The sequence below is a fragment of the Triturus cristatus genome, chromosome 7 (assembly GCF_964204655.1).
Source record: "Triturus cristatus chromosome 7, aTriCri1.1, whole genome shotgun sequence".
Classification (NCBI taxonomy): Eukaryota; Metazoa; Chordata; class Amphibia; order Caudata; family Salamandridae; genus Triturus; species Triturus cristatus.
In genome coordinates, this window is record NC_140590.1 from 1,196,350,691 (window position 1) to 1,196,372,682 (window position 21,992).

The window sequence follows — 21,992 nt, forward strand, 5'->3', positions numbered from 1 at the left end:
GCAGACAAGAGAATGCCTGCAGAACTAATGAAATGATAAAGAAGGCAGCAACTGTTAGCAGGCACACAAGGACAGAGATGTGAGTGATTGGAGGACGCATAGCACAGCAAAGTGCAGGAAATATACTCAAATGTATAAATCCCACGGGGCAGTAAATGCACAGAACTAAATTTCCATGTTGAATGTCGGATGGTTTTATTATTATACTGAATATAGAAGATGTTGGAAGTCTGCAGTAAATCAATGTTATGCTTCTTTGTGCTGCGTTCTGTTGATATATCTAGACATCTTGTGGGCTAATTCATCAAGTGTTTTGGTTAGGTTCTATTTCATCTTATTGAGTGTCTCAAAAATACCCTCCGAACTGGAATTATGAAGAAGTTATTTAAAATTGTTCCGAACTTGTTCGTTTTGGAACAAATTTATGATCTTGAACTGTAACCTCAGGGCCTTATTTAGAGTTTGGAGATAGGGTACTACTCCGTCACAAATGTAGCAAAATGCCCCATCAACAGTATGCCAAGTGGAATATAGCCAGTAGAACTTGTAATACAGCAGAAGGGTAATCAGACATTGTCCCAAGGACTGGTGTCACAGGTGATTGCGTGGGCAACGTTTTGGCTGGTTGTGAGCCTGTTTTATAGTCTGCTGGGATTTTTTTACTGATGCCTTTCCTGATATTAAATCAAACATTGTCTGCAGCACCCTCACATCCATGCAGTTTGCCAGACCTTGCAAAGAACTTATACAGCTTGTATTTACAACTTAAAAACCTTAGCAATTTCCAAACATGGGCCATTATTTTGGCAATCCGAGTCACTAATTGGGGTCACTTTTATTTTGGTGCTGGGGCCTATTTTCTGTCCAGGTCCAACCCTCCCTGTCAAGAGTTTCCCAGAGTATCCCATCCACCAAACTCTAAAGAAGGCCCTAAGTGTTTGTAAAAGTCTATCAACGTTGCCAACGCACTAAGGGTACTATATTTTTTACATACAACGCTCTTGCTGTTCACCAAAGTTAGAGTGAGAAGGGAATCCTGGTCCAAAAAAAATAATTCATAGATTTTAAATGCTCACCCTGCTCTTTCATATTTTCTCAGCAAAGTGTAAAAGAAACCAGGGCCCTTATTTCCTGAAACGTAGCGTAGGGGCCCTTGTGACAATGTAGTTCTTAATTCGAAGGCCCCTATGTGCAGTGATAAACTGTGTTGCATGACAATCACCAGCACATCCTTTACTAAATAAGGACCATAATCTTATTCTCTAAAGTTGCCTTCTGGGACCTGTGGTGCAATGCAAATAAAATCATGCAAGATCCAAATCCTGGCTCTTCCATTGAATAATGCAATTGTTCCTTAAGTAGTAAAGGGGTGCCACAGGTAATGTTCCAGGCTCCTTGGTGTAGCAGGGTAGGCCACATTTGAAATAACCATAGCCACTTTTGTGGGTGTATTTGGACAGTTTTACATGATCTCAGTAATCAAGGAATTCAAACTAAGAAAAATCATTAAGCATTAATAAAATCTTTGCTCACTTATGACGTTTTTCACTTACACCCAGCGCTACTGGCTCTCCTTTGTAAAAACTCTGCAGAGGTTTCATGGGTGAACGGATGGCACCTGACCCCATCTTGGAGGGTTCCCCTTGGGGGCCAACCCCAGTGATGACCACACAACCATCCTCTTTTGCTGTAGTGGACATGTCTTGATCCTTGTGCCTAAAGTTAATACAAATACATAAATCAAAACAGCACACATAAGTAGACACAAGAGACATAGACCGAGAAAACGACAGAGAATTTGGTACATTTGAGGAGTGAAATGGGAAAGTGGGCAGCCCACTTTGGGGCCCAGATTTAATAACATTTTTCACAGAATTGACATTACTTTTGTAAAGCAAACCTGGTGCAAAGTATTGTGGTGGTAATTAATTTACAACTCAAAACAAGATTTACATTGGAAAGCTGAACCAAAGTAACGCCAGGAAGCACTATGCACAACTTTGCATTACGTGGGATCAAGGGGGTGGTACATGGGCATTCTGTGCAACCACCAACTTGTTGTGATGCAAATCTCTATCTAGTAATCAAATCAAATTAAAAATACTTTTATTTGATTTCATCTCTATCTACTAACATTGGTAGACATGGAATTGAGCTCAAAACTTACCCCCTTCTCGAAGCAGGCATAATTGCACAGCAAGTTTTTTAATTCTCCAAATTTTTCCAACTTTGCATATGTGCTGCACTGTACAACACACTTACAAAGTGGGAAAAGGATTACCGCAGTTATGTACTTGAAGGGTGCCCTACCAGTACAAAATCTACGCGTGATAGAACGCACACTCTGTTGCACTTGATCAGGGAGAGACTCTGTAGATATGGAACTGTTCTGCTCTGGGAATGACACAGTCCCTAATAAAGTGCCTTAGACCAGTGACATGGAAATGAAAGAAAATAAATTCCTGTTTAGTGTAAGAGAAAAGGGGGTGCAATTGAGTAAGAATCAAAGGTATAGTATAAGAGAGTCCACTAGAATGTGCATGAGACCCCAATTTCACTGAAATAAATCCCTTAATGCATCCGAGGCCAGCGTCCCCCCCTAAAGACGTATATATTCAGAGTGCGGAGCTGCCAGTCTGACCCCTTACTCTTCGCGAAGAGTAAGCTTGAGGATCCAGATAAAGCTTTGCTACGGTGACAAGCTGGGTCTCTGAAGAAGCCACCTTAACAACAACTGAAGCTTCCGAATTTCGGTTCATCCCCTCAGATACTTCATCTGAGATGGAGGCAGGCTGTTTAGAAAACAACTGCTTCGAAATACAAATGAAATGAGTGGTGACACTGCCTGGCTGGGCACACCCCACACGCTAGTTACTTTTCCTGCTTTTATCTTCAATCTGACATTGCAGAATAAGTTGGAAAGGGGTGTAGTTGGTGCTCAGTTTGTGGTCTAGAAGGAAAATTCAGCCTCAGATCACCAGTAGTAAAATGCTGTGACAGTCTGAGCCCAGTCACCCTTGTCGGCCCAGGAAATCATGAAATAGTTCCCAAAACAAATATTACAGCTGTGTTTGCAAGATTAATAAAAACATTTGCAATCAGACAATGGGGATTTGGGGGGCAGCCGACCGCAGAGAGGTCAGCCCCCCCCGGGTCTTTGGGAGAAGGTGCCGTCAAAGTGACTGTTCTCCCCTTCCTTCATCACTGGGCTCTACTGGAGCCCAAAAAAGCCCAATAGGGCTATATAGGGGGCTACTCATTGGCTCCCTACCTCAGGTTTAAGGTAAAATGGTGGCGTGGACTGGGGAGAACCCCTGGTTGGGATGCTGGGACTGGCTTCAGAGGGCCCCACAGGGCCTACAAAAGCACTGGGTGGATGGTGGCTCAGGGTAGCCACAGGGGCAGGGGACTAGAGTGGGACAGCCTGTAAAGGGATAGGGTGTGGGGATTGAGCCTGGATGGGGTTTGGGGCCCATTGGGGTTGCAGGGCTCATCGCTTGTTGTGGCCAAGCTTGAATGGAGCGGGGAGGAGGGGGGACAGAGTCAGAAGGGGAGTGAGAAGCCAAGTCCCTCAGGTGAGAACCTAGTGGGGTACCTCCTATTTGGTGGGAATGTCACTGTTGAGCGGAATCAGTGGTTCTTGGACCCGGAGGAACACGTTGTGAGAAGTTGGCCTGATATATGACGTCACTAATTCTAGTGTACACCTTGTATCAGTCCAAACAACCCTTATGGTGATTGGTTGTAAAGTCAACCTTATAGACCAGCTATCCTAGTGGTAGCATGGACAAGAGCAGTCTTAGGCTAAACTCTGAATGGCATGTGAAGCCAGCTGTTATACCATATGTAACCCCTTGAATACCAAATGAAAGGACACCACAACAGATATATATAAAAATAGAATGTATTTATTCTAGTCAAACCCTCAGCACTCTTTATGAGATTAGAGGTAAGTACAACACAGTCTTAATTATGCATACATTAAATCACACAGGTAAGTAATACAGTTAGGCCCTAGGGGCCACACAAACCATATACTAAGTAAGTGGTATAAGGACCCCTGTCACGAACACAGGATAGGCCTAGGCCATCGCTGGGGCTACACTACACTACCAACAGTTAGGAAGTGGGAGGCCCACGGGATTCAGGTGCAGAGTGGAAACACTCACGCGTAATGCGTAAAAGTCGATAGAATTACTAGCAGTTCGATTTTAACAGTTTTAGGACACTTCTGGTATAGCTAGAAAGTCGAGACTCGGAAACTAGACCCTAGGATAGTCAATACCCTTGTGAGCACCGGAGTACTCAAGTAACCTAGCCCACGGGCTGCGGGTGCATAGGTGTGAACTTGCGTCGGGTTTCGTCGTGGACTTCTATGGATGCCTGAAGGAAAGTTGCTGACAGGCAGTCAGTGAAGAGTGTCCGGTGGATCCCAAGGTGGGGATCAAGGAGGAAGGAACCTGCAAGCAGAAGGGACAGAGTCTAGGTCACCAGCCAGGAGCCGGGAAGGAACCAGGAAGGAACCAGGCGATGTCGTGAAGATGCAGGTGAAGAGGTGAAGCTTGTCGCAGCAGCCACGGGTACCAGGAGGCGTAGAGGACGACCAGGACCAGGAGGTGAGCTGTCCCACGAAGGCTCTTGCAGTCGGCGGCGTCGAAGTCGAGTCAGGACCCAACAAGCCTTGGCAAGCGGAACCCACGCAGGATGGAGGACTTGCTTCTGGTGCAGACCAGGAAGGTCTGGGGTGCTTCTCTTTCACAGAGGAGCGGGTGCCAGTCTGGAGGAGCCGGACCAGCAAGATGAAAGTAAAGGTTCGTCGTCGCAGAGGATACTAGCCAACGGGCCAGTAACCGGACAGCACGTCGAGCAACACAGGTGCAGATGGGCCCCACGCAGAACACGTGAAGTGTGGGGAGCTGGTCTTCTTTGCAGATGGTGCTCGGGAGTGGGGCTTCTCAATTCCCCAAGCACAGCCTCGAGGGAGCCTCGGAAGTCGCGCTAGTCAGGTACTAGCCACTTTTCCCAAGTCGCCGGTCCCACGTCCCTCGTCGCCTCCACGGGTCTCAGCTTCGCTGGAGATGTGGATCTGGTTCAGAGGTGTCTGGAAGTCTTGGCGCTGGTCAGTCTCTGCAGTCGTCCCTCGTAGGATTCAGTCGCAAAGCAAGCAGCGGTCGCTGGATGGTGCCTGGTTGCCCAGGGTGGTCACTCCTTGGCCACAAGGGAGATTTCTTCAGTCTTCTTCCTGAGGTCGAAATTCGAAGGTCCAGAGTTTCTGTTCAAGTTGCAGATTCAGGTTAATCTAATTTAGCAGGGCCCAACTAGCTACTAATATACTGGGCTAGTGGGCTGGGCTACCTGCAAGGTCCCTCCTATGGGTGGGACCAGGAAGGGGAGTGGCTACACCCCCTTTCCTTTGTCCAGTTTCGTGCCAGAGCTGGGGCTGGAGTGCCCCAGCACCGGTTTGAACTGGACTATGCATGGAGCACCTTGTGTGCCCCAGGCATGTCTCATTCCTTTCAGCCCTCCCTGCCCCAATACACTAAAGTCTGTCTAGGGAGGTGCTAGCACCTCCCCAAGCAGGAAACCTATTGTCCAGGCCTCCCTGGCTGGGAGGGCTCCCAGCAGCAGGAGGTCAGACTCGTGTCTGTGGCAGCAGCATCCATTTTGTGATGCTGAGGCTTTGGTAAGCGTTAAACAGCAAAGTAGGATTTTAACATGTCTCTCCCTCTAAAAGGGAGGAATAATATCCTCATCACCAGAAATGGTATGGGGGTATTATTCCAAAGTGTTCGACACCTTACACGACATGTTTTGATAAAGCCAAACCATAGTTACCATAACCGTTTAAGATAAGGCACTTTAAGAGTATATGGTAGGTTATATCATAGAACAGCTATAAGGACATGGTTCCGAAAGCTGCAGACAGGCTCAGCTCATGCTAGAGCACCATCTCACATGTTACCAAGCACTCTGCCTCCAGGATTGTTAAGGCCTGCCATAGGAGTGGCTGATAGGTACACATGTGTCTATATATAAGGCAGGTATAGGAATACTATATCTAAGCAAGGGGTGATTACACGACCGTGCCCCAGCTGAGTGATCAGCCAGTTGTGTCTGATTGGAAGGCCAGACCAGGGGTGGCATAATACATGCTGCAGCCCCTGGGAGGCCTAGGGTACACCTATGCCCTGGGTACCTAAGGTACACTGTACAGGGGCCAATAAGGTGATCCTTACCAATTGGGTATGTACCTAGGGTACATGGAGTCCATTTTAAAGAGAGAGCAGACAGCCTGGGACCCTGAATGGCAGGGTCTCAGGCCAACTAAGTCGAAAAACCAGCTAAACACTAGGCAAAAAGTTGGGGGTAACCATAGTCAGATATCCACCTTCCTACACACGTGGTCGGGGCAAAGAGGGTTAGGGGCATCAGCACACCTGACCTATCCTTTCTTTTAGAGGTGGCAGAGTGTAGTAGATTTCTAGACTCAGGAGAGCTTAGTGAGACTCGCAGACCAGAGGCAAAGAGATGGCTGGGCCCAGACTAGCTCGCCGGATGTCTGCGGGCATCCCGTCGCATCCAACAGAAGTAGGTACAGGATGACTGTGTTGGGTCCAACAGCAGGTAGGTCTTGGGTGACCTCTGGCTTCTTCGGTGCAGAGGCAAGAGGAGTGGTGTCAGCAGCCTGGTATGGTAGGGTTCAGACAGCCCTTCTGAGGATGATGAGGGATTAAAAATTTGCAAACATTCGTGACAAGAATTTTCAATTCTATTAAGGACAAGGAGGCGAGGATTATGCTTTCTCATTTCTTTATTAGAAATGCCCAGCAGCCAATCAGAACCGTTTATGAAACGAAAAAACTACAGTACCCATGAGTACCCGGGTACCACGTGACCAACCATAGAGTCTCTCATATAAAAGGTACAACAGGAGAAAGTACGTCCTCTTTCTTTGGTGAGGAGCAGTTCACAGGAAAAAACATGAAATCCAATGGAAAACGAAGCATGCCAGGAAACAAAGTCCATCAGCTACAGTCGGTGATCATCCTGACGCTAGAAACACAGCAAACGCCGAACAGAGGAAGGCAGCAGATGATCCAAGCGGAGTAAGCAGGATAAACAGTAGAATCACTATTTCGGGTCAGAACCTGAAAAGAAAGTACAGCCGTAATACTCATCCGATAAAGAGAGTGAAGGCAATAAAAGGGAAGGGTAAACAGAGAGAAAATCAATGCATTGCCATAAATCAAATGCAACTGTGACAATGATAAACATGAGAATCAAACATGACTTTGGGTGGGATAATCCTCGCCTCCTTGTCCTTAATAGAATTGAAAATTCTTGTCACGAATGTTTGCAAATTTTTAATTCTATGTCAGGACAGGAGGCTCCGATTATGCTTGTTCAAAGCTGATCCACCACTACAGAAGCAATATGTTCGATAGGCTTGTAATAAAAGGTCTTGAACATAGAATCAGAAGACCAATCTGCGGTTTTCATGATGTCCAGTAATGAAACACCCATCGAGAACGCTTTAGAGGCCATGGCCCCGCGAGCCGAGTGAGCACCAAAAATGGAAACATCAATTCCAGCCTCAGACAAGAGCCATCTAACCCAGCGAGCTAATGTAGCAGGAGTAACAGGACGAAAAGGTTTTTGCAAGGAATAAGTAGTTGACCCTGTGTATCAGAACGTAAAGGGGCAGTACATACCTCGTAATCCTTGACACATTGAACAACACAAAGGTTGGGGTGATGAGGAAAGGAAGGATAAGTAACCGAAGAGGTAGCAGTCTTGGTGCGTTTAGAGATTAGAAAAGTGACACCCTCAGGTGTAAATCTGCGACCTGCCAAGTCTAACGCCCGCACGTCAGACACTCGTTTGCAAGAAACGAGACATAACAGCATAGTCAATTTAGCAGAGAGTTGCTTGCGAGAAAGTAATGAATTAGAAGGCCAAGCCTCCAAAAATCTCAAAACAATGGAGACATCCCAAAGCGAGACATATTTAGGGCACGGAGGATTCGCTAAACGAATGCCCTTAAGCAATTTGGAAATTAAGGGATGTTCACCCGCCGGTTTGCCATTAATGGGAACATGGGCGGCAGAAATGGCGGAACGGAAGTTGTTGACCGTACGGTAAGCCAAACCAGAAGAAGCGAGAGAAGCTAGAAAATTAATAATCAGAGCCACATCTGCTGAAGCGGGATCAACTTCCCGCTGAACACACCAGTCACACCAACGTTTCCATGAGGCTCTATATCTTTTGTGAGTACTGGGAGACCAGGCGTCACTGATGAATTTGGAAGCGTCGCATGAAAGGCCTGGGAGCGACCAGCGATCCCCGAAACTCGGCACGCCAACAGTAGGAGATTGCCGGATAGAACCAGGGGATGCGGATCGCCTAGGGGATCCAGCAACAGATTCCACTTCTGGGGAAGAAGGAACGGAACCGCACAACACATCTCCAGAAGGTCTGGGAACCATGGTTGAGCTCTCCACAGCGGAACAATGAGAATTAGCTCCGTTTGAAAACGTTTCGAGTAGGCCAGAACCCTGGGAATCAACATGAACGGGGGAAAGGCGTAACACAGAGTGGACGGCCAAGTCTGAAGAAATGCATCTGTGGCCAGGGCTTTCGGATCCGGCCTCCAGCTGAAGAATAGAGGGAGTTGAGTATTTAGGCGAGACGCAAACAGATCCAGGTGACATTGACCCCAAGTCCGACGGAGAATGCGAAAAATGCGCGGGTGAAGGCGCCAATCGCTGAAGTCGCGAAGATGGCGAGAGTTCCAGTCCGCAATCTGATTGCGGCAACCGGGAAGATATTCGGCAATAACTGTGATCTTCTGTTGAAGACAGAAGTGCCAAAAATCCTTGGCGATCTCCGCCAAAATCTTGGATCGTGTTCCCCCCAACTTGTTGACATACCGGACCGCTGAAACGTTGTCCATGCGGAGAAGAATACAACAATTGGTCTGATGAGGGGAGAAGCACCGAATCGCAAAAGACCCCGCTAGAAGTTCTAGGCAATTGATGTGAAGAGACAGTTCCTGGGGGGACCAGCGACCCCCGGTGGAGATGGGACCGCACCGGGCTCCCCAACCCCAAAGACTGGCATCGGATTCTATCACCAGATCCGGAGCGGAGCCGAACAGGGCTCGTCCATTCCAGGCCTCCATGTGGTCCAACCACCATTGCATCTCGCTCTTCGCATCCTCGGAAAGAGGAATCAGTTCTGAATAGCGAAGACCTTTTTGGAGATGACGAATCTTCAATCTCTGAAGTGCTCTGTAATGCAGCGGACCTGGGAATATCGCCTGAATGGAGGACGCCAGTAGACCGACTACACGTGCTAACGACCTCAACGACACAATCTGTCTGGAAAGAACGGACCTCAATTCTCTCTTGATGTACCGAATCTTTTGGTGTGGTAGTAATAGTTGACAGGATAGGGAATTCACTTGAAAACCCAGAAATTCGATTACTTGAGTAGGATTCAAGATAGACTTCTGCGGATTGACTAGGAAACCCAGGGATTGTAAAAGGTCGATAGACCATTCCAGGTGTGTTAATACTGTGAGGGGTTTGTCCGCCATGAGAAGAATGTCGTCGAGATAGATTATCAGGCGGACACCCCGAGCACGCAGACATTCCACTACGGGCCTCAGAAGTTTCGTGAAGCACCAGGGTGCTGACGAGAGGCCGAATGGGAGAACCGTGTATTCGTACCAAATCCCCTGCCAACTGAATTGAAGAAAACGACGATGAGGCTCGTAAATGGGAATGGAAAGATAGGCATCCTTGAGGTCGAGCCGAACCATCCAGTCCCCCTCGCGAAGAAGATCGCGCAAAAGATGGATCCCTTCCATTTTGAAATGTCTGTAAACTACACTTCCGTTGAAATCCTTCAAGTTGAGGACCAGACGATTGCCACCCCCTTTTTTCTGAACCAAGAAAACATTGCTGATGAACCCGTGAGGGTGGGGGACAGTTGCCCTGATTGCCCCTTTGGCGAGAAGGGATTCTATCTCTGCCGAAATAAACTTTTGGTCCTGAAGAGAAAAATGGAGAGGAGTTGGGGGGAGGGATTGATGTTGGGTCTGATAGAATTCTATTTTGAAACCTTGAACAGTTTGCAGAACCCAAGCATCGTTGGAGATTTGACGCCAGTTCTGGAGAAAAAAACGTATTCTGCCCCCCAGAACCACCTCGGAAAAAGAAATCAAACTCACCTGAGGTATTAGAGTCTTGGTAAGCTCCTTGGTTGCCACCGGAACGGCCTTTCCGGAATTGACCTCTCCCTTTTCGGGAAGGATAGAAGTTCGAGCGGGAGTTGTAGCCGGAGTCCTGACCTCCGCCTCTCTGGGACTGATAACCTCTCTGGGAGGGGTTATTGGAGCCACGGCCGAACGAGCGTCCCCTATGTCGTCCGGCCCTGGCAAAAACCGGACGAAGTGCACGCTTGATGGAAGCTTGCGCCTTATCCAAACCGCTGAAGGTTGCAACAAATTTAGTGAGTTCCTTAAGGAACGGTTGGCCGAATAACAGACCTTGAGCCACCGGACCAGACTCGGAAGTAGAGAGTTCCGCCAATTTGGGATCAATCTTTAGAAGAATAGAGCGGCGGCGCTCACTTGAAATGGCACAATTTGCGTTGCCTAACTGGCAAATAGCCCTCTGAGCCCATTCTATGAGTTCATCCGGATCCACAAGGGATTCAGCTTCCTTGGCCTGAAATCCGAGATCAAGGATCTTGGTGAGGGGTCCCATTAAATCCAGCATTTTATCTTGACAGGACCGCCAAGATCTGTCCAGACCCTTTTTAGGATCCTTAGCAAATTTTTTCAGATAGGAAAGCATTGTGGGGTCAATTTCAGGAGTGTCTGCCAGGTGATCTGCAAGATCCGGGCGAGGGCACTCGGAGCGGAGGCGAGCCCTAACATCCTTTTCAAAAGGTTGACGGATGTGCGCCTGGACATATTCAGCTACCGCAGGAGAAGGAAGCCATGAAGATGAATGGGGGTGATATATCTCCGATGGTTCAAAGGTTAGGACTTGCGGGTGAGTAGGAGCGTCCACGTAATGCTCCTTGCGAGCCTTCTTGCGTGGTGGAGGGACATCCTGGTCAGAAGAGGAAGAAGGAGGACCGTCAGTGTCAGTATGACAGCCTGCCGAGGTAGAAGCGCCTACCAAAGGAATGGAGGAAGCCTTTTCTGAGGCTAGAGATTTAGCCAAACGTTTAAAATCCGCCCTATGCGGATTTATTGGTGATTTGGAAGAACGAGAAGAAGGCAACCATCCTTGCTGCTTGGCATATTGCGTCAAATGACGCTTCAGCGGATTAATAGCGTGGACCAGGGCTTTGTTAACGGAGTGCTGAACTCCTTGGTCCAATGCTTCTACTAAATCCTGCTCAAGGAAACTTGAGCTCTCATCCTCAAAGGAGTAATCATCCTCATCAAAATAATCCTCCATTTTACTTAGCTTCACTGGAAAAGTGAAAGTAATGCCCACAAAATGACACTTTAATGTCAATAAATATTACAATGCCAAAGGCACAATTCAGGGGGAGTGAAAAACCCCACAGCAAGCCACTTAAAGGACAGAAAAAAGCTGACCAAAAAATAAATAAATAAATTAATTGTGGAGGGAGGGCTTGCTGAGTCACTCTAGGCAGAGCCTATGCGTAATTGTACAGCCCCAGGCCTTTAAACAGCAAAGGGCGTCGATGGGGCTGAAGAGAAGCTGAGGCAGTGGGCAGCGGTGTGAAGAACAACCGATTCTTGAGCTCCGTGTGAGAACACGCTTTGTAAACAAAGAAAATGGCCGCCGCGCATGCGCGGAAACGGCCGCCTCAGATTCGATGTAAACAGAGAAGCACGCGCGCTAGCGCGAGCTTCTCAGCCCCTTTACTCCCACTCCACTAAACCCGGACACCGACGCTCGAGCGTCACGCCCTAGGGAGGTGAGACCACGCTCCCTGCATGTGCGCCACGCGAAGCGGAACAGAATAAATAAATGAACCGCGTGAGACAGCGCGCAACAATGTAACAGTAATAAAGTACAATTTGCAAGCGAGCGCGTCAAAACAGTAGTGCACAGACAATAATGCAACAATGTAACATGAGTAAGAAGAAAAAGGCACTTAACTGGCTGCGGAGCAGCAAAGAAAGAGGACGTACTTTCTCCTGTTGTACCTTTTATATGAGAGACTCTATGGTTGGTCACGTGGTACCCGGGTACTCATGGGTACTGTAGTTTTTTCGTTTCATAAACGGTTCTGATTGGCTGCTGGGCATTTCTAATAAAGAAATGAGAAAGCATAATCGGAGCCTCCTGTCCTGACATAGAATTATGGGCACGTTTGGCTTTGGATCCCGAGATAAAGTGGGGGGAACTGGATACAGAGCTGTGGCAGCATACTGTGGGCCCGCTAGGTTCGGTAAGACCCTTTTCACGGCCTGTGGCCTGCCTATTGTTACAAGCCCTTTCAAGGGCACCCCACCTGGGAGGGGTGGGTGGGGGCACCCAAAGGTAAGGGGAGGATCAGGGGGAAATTGTTGGGACTACAATAAGGGAATATGAATTCATGAGTAATGCAAATTCTGGCATGAGTGCTCCATGTGTGCAGGCAGTCACCCACTTATTCAAGGTTTTGAGAACGCAGGGGGGTACCAGGCACAGAGTACAGGGCAGTGGCAGCCTTATGCGGGCAGTCAAGGGACACACCACCACTACAGCATGTTGACAGAGGGGGGAGAGAGGCACAGGGACCTGGGGCGAAAGACTCATACTCTGGTTAAATTGGACAGACTGGAATATTGGCTGGGGATTTATGATTGGCAAGAGGAGGCAATGATTTTGAGGGATGGGTTCAGATGGGGTTTTTGATTGGGGTTTGAGGGCCCATGAGTTCGGAGGTGGGCAGATAATTTACGATCCACCAAGAAATACAATAGTGCAGTGCAGGAAAAACTTGACAAGGAAGTTGGAGGGGGAAGGATGGGGGGGCCCCTTTGAGGATTGGCCAATGGAAGACCTGATTGGGTCACCTATAGGTGTGGTGCCTAAGAAAGAACAATGGTAGTTTCATCTAATACAGCATTAGCCATGGTCTAAATGTGGGTCAGTTGATCATTTAATTCCAAAGGAAATGGGTTTGGTGTCCTACTCTTCAATGGGCGTGGCCATGTCACTGGTGGGGTCAGCCGGGCAAGAGGCACAGATAGCAAAATGTGATGTGAAGTGAGTTTTTCGCCGGCTTCCGGTTCACACGGATGACTTTCAACTGCTGGGCATGTATTTCAAAGGGAAATGGTACGTAGATAAGGCATTACCAATGGGATGCTCTATCTCTCGTGCACTTTGAGTGATTCAGTTCCTTTTTGCAGTGGCTCTTCACATGGCAGACGGACCATAGGTTGGTGACTCATTATCTAAATGACGTCTTCTTCATGGGGGCATCCGATTCAGCAGACTTCCAGCATGAGTTGGTTAGATTCTAAGGGCTCATGGGCGAGTGTTCCACTGGCCCCTGAAACAATTGTGAGCTCTTGTAAGGTGTTGTCCGTTTTGGGGATTGAACTTGATGCGAACAAAATGAAGGCAAGTTACCTCAGGAAAAAAGCAGACTAGGCAGACATTGTTGGCGAACATGCTGCCCAGAGAAAAGGTGAAGGTGAGGAAAGTGTAGGGAAGTGTAGGTCCTGTTGGATCATCTGAATTTTGCCTGTAGGGTGGTCAAGTTTTTAAGTGGAAACTGATTTTAAGCACAGATGGGCCATCTCTCAAAGCCCTGCTACACGGCACCTACGTCTCCAGACAAACTACTCCGGGTCTCTATGAGCTTTATGTTTTTTTAATTGTTTAATTGCAGTCATTAAGCAGAGACATTTTAAGGCAAGGGCAAACTGGGCAGTTGCCCAGAGCCCCAACTTTCCAAGGGGCCCCTCGGAAAGTGAACCTTTTATCTAGCTTAACCTTTTAAATATGGTTTAATTTTGTTTGCATTCACAGGGCTTGAAAGAAAGGTTAAAGATGTTTAACGTTACTCCCCACTTCTGCAAGGAAAACAGTCATCCAAGCCTTGATCAAATCCCATATTGACTATGCTAATGAGTTGTATGTTGGTATACTTGGCTATCTTTTGAATGAATTTCAGGCTGTCCAAAACGCTGAGGCCTGACTACTTTTGAACCTCCCTAAAAGGGTTGGCATTAGGCAACATTTGCGTGCCTTCATTGGTTACCAGTCAAAGAGAGGGAGAAATTTAAGTCTCTGGTAATAGTTCACTCGCTCTCTATGGGCATGCCCCACCCTATCTAAGAACAAGATTCAGGTTTTATGCACCGGCTAGGCAATTGCGTTCTTCTACCAAGCTTATGACATGCATCCCTAGGTTTTGCAAGCAGAGGATGGGTGGCAGCTCCCTTTCATGGATTGGTACTGTAGTTTGGAACCAACTCCTAGTGGAGTTTTGCGCTCCGAAGGATCCCAAGATGTTCAGAAAGAGACTGAAGACCCTTCTTTTTATATAGTTTTAGACTTTTCGTCTAAACCTCCTGCGGGGCACATGCCGGGAAACTCTTTGGAGTAGCTGTGCGCGATACAAGTGCTGCCTAACATAACTTGAATTAGCAGGAAATGTGTAATAAAATTCAAAGTTGTTCCAAACAGGGACCCCTATAGTAGTTTTGCCCGGGGCCTTGAAATTCTTAAGGCAGCACTGTCATTGAGATGTTGAGCCTTCCCAAACCTTGGTCTGTTTCTCAAGCCTGACCAGCCTGCAGAGCAAAGGATGGCAGGGGATACTATTAGGGGATCTGATTCCGATGCGGTTAGAAACAGCTCCACCCATCGGACGAAGCCGTTCCGACCACATCGGAATGTCCCGTTCGGATTCCTTTCCAACCGACCCATTTTGATGGGGTCGGTCGGAAAGGTATCTGAACCGGATTACCAAGCCTGGCTGCCATTCGAAAATCCTCCATCAGCTCTTTCCGGCCAAGGGATTCAGATGGAAGATTCCCACAGCCTTTCTGTGCCGGCCTTTCCAGCACAGAAAGGCTGTGGGAATCCTACTTGGGGGGGCCCCCAGCAGGACCCCATCAGTGCAAGGCCTCCGAATGGTGGACTAGGGGGCACCTATGCTGCCCCCTGTTGATCTCTGCACCTGGTGGCAGGCACCTTGAGGTGCCTGCCATGGGGTGCAGGGATGAACTGCACCTCTGCTCTTTGCAATGAGAGCATGCATTCAGTTCGGCATGCATGCTCCGATTGTAAAGAATAGGATTGCGACAAACCGGGTTCGGTTGCATCCTGCTTGCTGAGCTGGAACCAATGACAGGAGGTCGTTCCGTTCCAGTTCCCAAATGATGTCGGAAGGACTCCGGTCCATCTGACATCGTATTTGTGCCCTTAATATTACTGCTTGCTCTGCTGACACAAGGTACAAAAAGATGTTAGCACAGGCTCAACACCTCAATGACCGTAAATAAATAATCAGCAAAAACAAAGCAATTTTGGCAATCTCACAGAGTTTGCTCCTGCTATAGAATATTATACAGACCTTCTGTGCTGTGTTTGATCTTCAGTGTCTGTGGACACATTCCAAACAGAAAAACACACCTCTAAATCTTACGACTATGCACATGTGTATGAGCGTACATAGTGTCAATTTTATTCAAGATGTGAGGAGTATTCATTGACCTCTATATCTAACACTAATATGAATAACATTTGTTTTATCTAAGAATTTTTTAATTTATATATGTATTAATTTGAAATTTATATAGGTATGATAATTAACTTCGAATTTTTGTACAGTGCTCTATTCTGCTTTTAGGCATTTAAAATCAAATCCGGAGTTAAAGAAGAGAGATATTTGACAGAAAAAGAGATGTGACCCCTTTGAATCGTGGCTGGCTAGGGGTGAATAGTGATGATGGAGCTAGGGTAGAGAGAAACTATCCGAAATTCTAAAATTCCTTTTATGTATTAGAGGCTTAAATTGAAGTTCAAGTATATTTCTTGTGGGTTAAACCAAACAATATGGACAATATTAAATATTATACCAAAACGTTAGGACAATGTTAAAGGGAAAACAATTAGCACACTTTACATTCTAACATTAACAGCTTAAGCCACAACAGATCTTATAAATCAAAACTAAAACACGTCATCGTAGTTCCTGGAATTTGAAACATAATCAGACTGTTTTAATCTTTTCATATCTAATTCCCAGAAATGAGCTATACACACTGTTAGCTTAAGTCACTACAGCCATAAAATTGTACTGCTTCCTTAGCTGCAGATGCATGCCTAGTTACTTATCGGTTATCTTCATTATTGTGAGTCCTGGTCTTCCCATTCCATTCCTTACACATAAGCAGTTCTCCTGCTCCACAGAACCAATTACCTAGTTGAGGTAAAAAAAAAAGTCCCCAATATGGCGCTGACTACCCAGCATGCATAAAGGGGGAAGTACATCACAAAGACATCCTGAGAATACCAAAGAAACCCAAGAGAAAGAAAACTATCACCAAAAACAAATTCCTGGGAGGGAGGGACGGGCTCAGGAATGGAACGGGAAGACCTGGAGAGTAATGGAAATTACCAGTAAGTAACCGGGTATTACCTCCTCGTCCATCTTCCCGTCCCATTCTTTACACATGAGCCCATACCCAAGCACATGGCGATTGATTCACACAGAAATCAAGGACGATGCAACACACTTGATTTTTTAATGCAAAAAAAAAAAAACAACATAAATCACAGATTATGTACAACTGATAAAACACGAGCACCAAAGTCTGACAATGCCACCAACCCCAACTGAAGCTTGTAATGTGATACATACGTGTTGGGAGAAGCCCATGATGCTGCATTACAAATGTCTCAGAGAGAACCCCCCATAAACATCGCCCAGGATGAGGAAACACTCCTCATTGGTCGCCCCTGAACTGAAGATGGAAGAGAATGGCGAGCAGCCTCGTATGATAAAAAAAGAGCACACTTCACCCACCGAGTCAAAGTGGACAAAGAGGGCTTGAGACCCTTCCCAGAGAGACCATAGGTGACAAACAAGGAATCCACCAGTCTAAATGAACTAGTACGGTCCAGGTAGATTTAAAGGGCCTTTAAAATATCCAGGGAATTAGGTTTTTCCTACTCAGGAGAAAAAGGGCCAGGACAAAAAACGGAAGGACAAAATCCTCCTGACACTGGAAATCTGACAAGGCAGAAAAACCTGACTAGGATGCAAGATCACCTTGTAGGGAGAAAAACGCAAAAAAGGGGGAGAAGCCAGCAAAGCCCAAATTTAACCAATCATGCGACCAGAAGCAACTACCACCAACAACAAAACATTAGCAGAAAGAAACTTAAGGTCAACTGCAGTAAGAGGTTTAAACGGAGGACCTGTCAATGACTGAGGCCCCAAGGGAAGATCCCAGAGAGGGACCAGAGAGCAGAAAACAGGCCTCTGAAGTAGAAAACTCATGAAGAGTCATGTCACCAAAGGCTAAACAGGGTCACTTATCTGAACTTCTGAAGGCAAGAATGGCAGCCCTAGAAGAACCTCTGCCTAATCCACACGAATTTTCCTGAGAATCAAAGTAAATGGGGTAAGGCAAATAGAAGACCCCGGGACCACGGGATGGAGAAAGCATCTATCGCCCAGGCTGTTCTGGTGGGGATAAGACTGGAAAAGTGAGGGAGAAGGGCAGTCTCCTCCGAGGCAAAAAAGATTCAGCTAGGGGAGGCTGAATCTGGAGAGAATCTGCTGCAATAGAAGGGGCGACAGACACATGGCCACAGATGAGGCAACCACCCTGCTCAGACAGTCGGACAGCCCATTCTCCTTCCTCGGAACATAGACTGCCAAGAGAGCGAGATTCCTCTTGGCCCTTCAGCTGATCTTCCGAGAGAGGGGAAACAGGGCCTGCCATATACTCCCTTGCCTATTGATATAGGCATGCACAACCTAGTTGTCTGTCTGCACACAGACTGCCTGGTTTTGTAGGAGAGGGGCAAACCAAAGAAGTGCCTGCCACACCGCCTCCAATTCCCTCCAGTTCAAAGACTGAAGAGCCTCGAAGCAGGATTATCTGCCCTGGGCCTTGGAATCCCCCAGAACTGCCCAACCCCTGGCACTCGCATTGCGCATCCGGAACACAGAAGGCGGAATACTTAGATCGCACACCCTAGAGAGATTGTGAGGTAATAACCACCACTAGAGACTTCCAAATCTCTAAGGTAGCAGGAGTGATAGATTTGTTGTCTTGAGAATCCGGATCCTCGTGGCGAAGAAGGGGATGAATGAGGGGATACAAAGGGAGAATAGCCCAGGAGAGAATTTGTAGAGTGGAGGCCATTTCTCCCTGACTCCCCAGCCAGAGACATGCAGAAACCTAAGGCTGGGAAAAAACCCAAGAGAGATTTCGGATTAGGGTCGATTGTCTCTCGGGAGAAAGGAGCACCATCCCCAGGTTCATCCTGACGAGGGCCCTGATAAAATTCAGGGACTAAGAGTTGCAGAGAGGACTTCTTGAGGCTGATCAGAAATCCAAAATCTTCCACGAGACAGCAGACTTGTATCACCTCCTCCATTGCCTTAGAAAAAGAAGGAGAGACCATTAGCCAATCATCCATGTAAGGGTAGAATTGAATCCCTCGAGAATGAAAAATACCTACCATGGGGACCAAGAGTTTCTTAAAAACCCTTGGCTCTGATGAAAGGCCGAAAGGAAGAACCTGGACTTGGTAATGCCTCATACCCACCGCAAAGCAAAGAAACCTCTGATCTGCCAGGTGGACAGGAATGTGCAGGTACGTGTCCATGTGGTCTAGGTACACCAGGTAGCTCCCCAGATGAACCAACTGAAGGACTGACTGCAAAGTTATCATCTTGAAGTGTTTGTGTGGAATGTGCATGTTCACCCCTTTCAGATCTACTGGATGGTAGTTGCCTGAGGCTTTCAGGATGAGAAAAAGAATGGAGTACTAACCCAGACCCCTTTCCTGGGCAGGAACCTCGATTATAGCTGCCATCTCCAAAAGAAGCTGAATACCTTCCAGCAATGCTGTTTGCTTCACGGGGCCCGAGGCAGAGCAGTCTACTTGAAAATCTGAGCTGGGCGAGATGAAAATTTGATCTGTTAACCGGAGGACACTGTCTGAACTGCCCAGGATTCCAATACTCCCCACCACTGGTGACAGAAAAAGCAAAGTAGACCTCCTACCAGAAGGAATGGATAGGCACTGCTTTGGAGAAGGAGTGCCTGAGACAACAGATGACTGAGACCAGGATTGGTCTCCCCCAGGGACACCCTATCTCGAAACGACCGGATAGAACTCTAGCCTGAGGGTGGACAAAAGTGCAACAATATCCAAAAACTTTTCCCCCGGAGGGAGTGCTAACAGAAGCAACCAGCTTCCTATTTTCGGCTGACTGTTTCACCATTTCCTCAAGTTAGGGCCCAAAAACCTTCGAACCCTCGAAAGGCAACTTCTAGAGGACAAACTTTTGCGAAGCACCAGTCTTCCAAACCAACATCCAAATTTGGCAGTGTGAAGCAATAGAAGTCCCTGACGATGCTGCAGCCAAACACAAATTATCCAAAGATATGTTGGACAAGTAGCGAACTTGGAGCTCCATCAAAGCCAGAAGGGAGGTTGTGTAGTATCCATTTTCTCACTCATCTGCTGTGCCAGAGCCTGAAAATCCTTCAATAGGGATTGGACCATGTAAGTAATATAGGTAGTTGCCCTGATGGAGAAATTGGAAACAGAATATGACCTCTTCAGTGCCCCCTCCAACTTCTTAACCACAGGGTCGGAGGGAAAGGCGTCATCTGAAAGCATCATGCCCTGTGAGGATAGGCCAGCCATCAGGGTATTCACCTTGACAGAATGCGGGAACTCTTCTGAAAACACCTCCAAGGTCTAACGTATTGCTCAGAAACCAACGGAATGCAGATTTATCAATGTCCCTCTATTCATGCATAAGTACTCTTGTGGACCGCACTGTGCAAAGGCAAAGAGTCTGGGACAAGGCGATGGTTTTGGGTAAAACAATCTTCCTCCATCTCATGCTCCACAGGAGTAGGAAATCCCAGATTGCCCCTAACATGGGTGAAGAGATTAGAGAGCTCAGCCCCCTGCACAATTTGACCCCACCTTCCTTCCTCTTCATCTGGATCACAAGGTAATCCATGTAATTAGGCCTTTACACCTTTGCAGTAGGCCTTCAGACTCCCTGGTCCTAAACGCTACCTCTACAGCCTCATTAATCAAGAGGCGCAGCTGAACCACAGTAGGAACCCCTGCAGAGATACACGGGGCAGCCAACTCCATTCTTGAATAATGCCAACACAGGGTCTTCCTGCATCGGTCCTGCTTCTAAGGGAACCAAATCTTGCGCCTCCTGAGATCTTGCGGGAGCCACCGACATGCAGGAAGTGCCAGTGAGCAGAAAAGACTGCCACTAGCACACGGCCACCCACATCAAGTTAAAAACTCCTCATTACTCAGGCACAATGGCATTAGAGGAACCACACACCTCACCTACGCTGGCCCCGTCAAGAGAACAGAACCGCCAGCCTCCGTAGGATGAGAACGAGCGAAAGGACACATCGTTGAAGCCCGGAATATGGACCAATACCTGCTGCGCAAGGCGACTAGGTGCCCTGAACCTCATACTGCGAACTCAAGTCACATGGTAAGGAAAAAACACATTATCAGAATAATCAACAAAGCATGATCTTACTTTACGTCTGACTACGCTAGGCAACATTTCTTTAGCGCAGAATGAAAAGAACAGGATGTCTTTGTGACGTACGGGAGACATTGTTTACTTCGCATACGTTACATCGCATGCCGTTACAACGACCGCGTTGTAACATCGCATACGATTACATCGTAAGTCGTTACAATGACTTGCTGTAGGGGGCAGCTTCCCTGCTGTTGCACAAATTGGAGCAGGAATAGTAAATTGTACTATTCCTAAGTCCAACGTGCCCCCTGCAGCAAGTCGTTTTAACGGCTTGCGATGTGATCATATGCGATGTAACAACGCGGTCGTTGTAACGACTGTGTTGTAATGGCATGCGATGTAACGCATGCGTTATAATGACATATATTCTGACTTACTTCCCCCTTTATGCATGCTGGACAGTCTGCGCCATGTTGGGGCACGTTTTGAGAAGCTAGGCAATAGGTTTTGTGGAGCAAGAGAACTGCTCATGTGTACGGAATGGGACAAGAAGATGGACGAGGAGGTAAGTCAATGTCTTTAAATTCCCCTTAATCCATGTTAAATTAAGAATGCACTGATCCTACAAGAGATAAGCATTTGCAATGCAATAGGTCTCGCATTTGCGAAAATTTGACCTATTGGTATTGTAAATGATAATGCCTTTTATTATTGTATGTTTTTTAAACATATAAATAAAGGCATTGTCATTTCCAATGCAGTTTGCACAAAATCTCGCAAATGCGAGACCAAATGCATTGCAAATGCTTGTTCTTTTTACCATTGATAAACAGTATCTGCAACTTTCAGCAGAAATACTGTTTTAAAACATGAAAGGGAAGACCGAGAAGCTTTCTGACCTATTTCATAACTTACAGGCGCTTCTTATTTAAACGATGGGACTTCTCTGCTGTCAGTTCACTCCCGTATCTCCACCAAGTCCCTTAGTGAGTTGCTATAATCAGAGGAATATCAGAGAGAAAATTACCTCTGACATGCGAAGCACTGTGCCACTCACAAAGGACGCCAAAGAAGGCAACGTCCTTGCTGAACCACGAAGGGTTTATGAATAGAATTCAAAAGCTGCAGGTACAGACGGGTTTCTTGTAATTCGATATAACACTTTTAAAGTAATTAGAATTCTGGAGGTACGGTCATACGATTTACTGCATTGATTAAATGGGTCTGGTCGGCCAAATCGGAAAGATTCTATAAAACAAGCGGGACTGAAACCAATC

General features: G+C 47.0%; 1 protein-coding gene across 10 annotated transcripts in view; it reads right to left on the bottom strand.

Annotated features, from left to right (window-relative positions):
• The window catches only part of LOC146811587 (membrane-spanning 4-domains subfamily A member 4A-like), a 321,638-nt gene that overhangs the window by 181,135 nt on the left and 118,511 nt on the right, over window positions 1-21,992 (bottom strand). For 8 of the 10 annotated variants that reach the window (XM_085618566.1, XM_085618567.1, XM_085618568.1 and 5 more), the window contains exon 2: window positions 1,554-1,716. The exons of the other annotated variants lie outside the window; for them this stretch is intronic. In XM_085618566.1, the coding sequence (XP_085474692.1) occupies window positions 1,554-1,700 (147 nt within the window). In that variant the 5' untranslated portion in view covers window positions 1,701-1,716. The remainder of the gene's footprint in view (window positions 1-1,553; window positions 1,717-21,992) is intronic. 10 annotated transcript variants of the gene reach the window in all.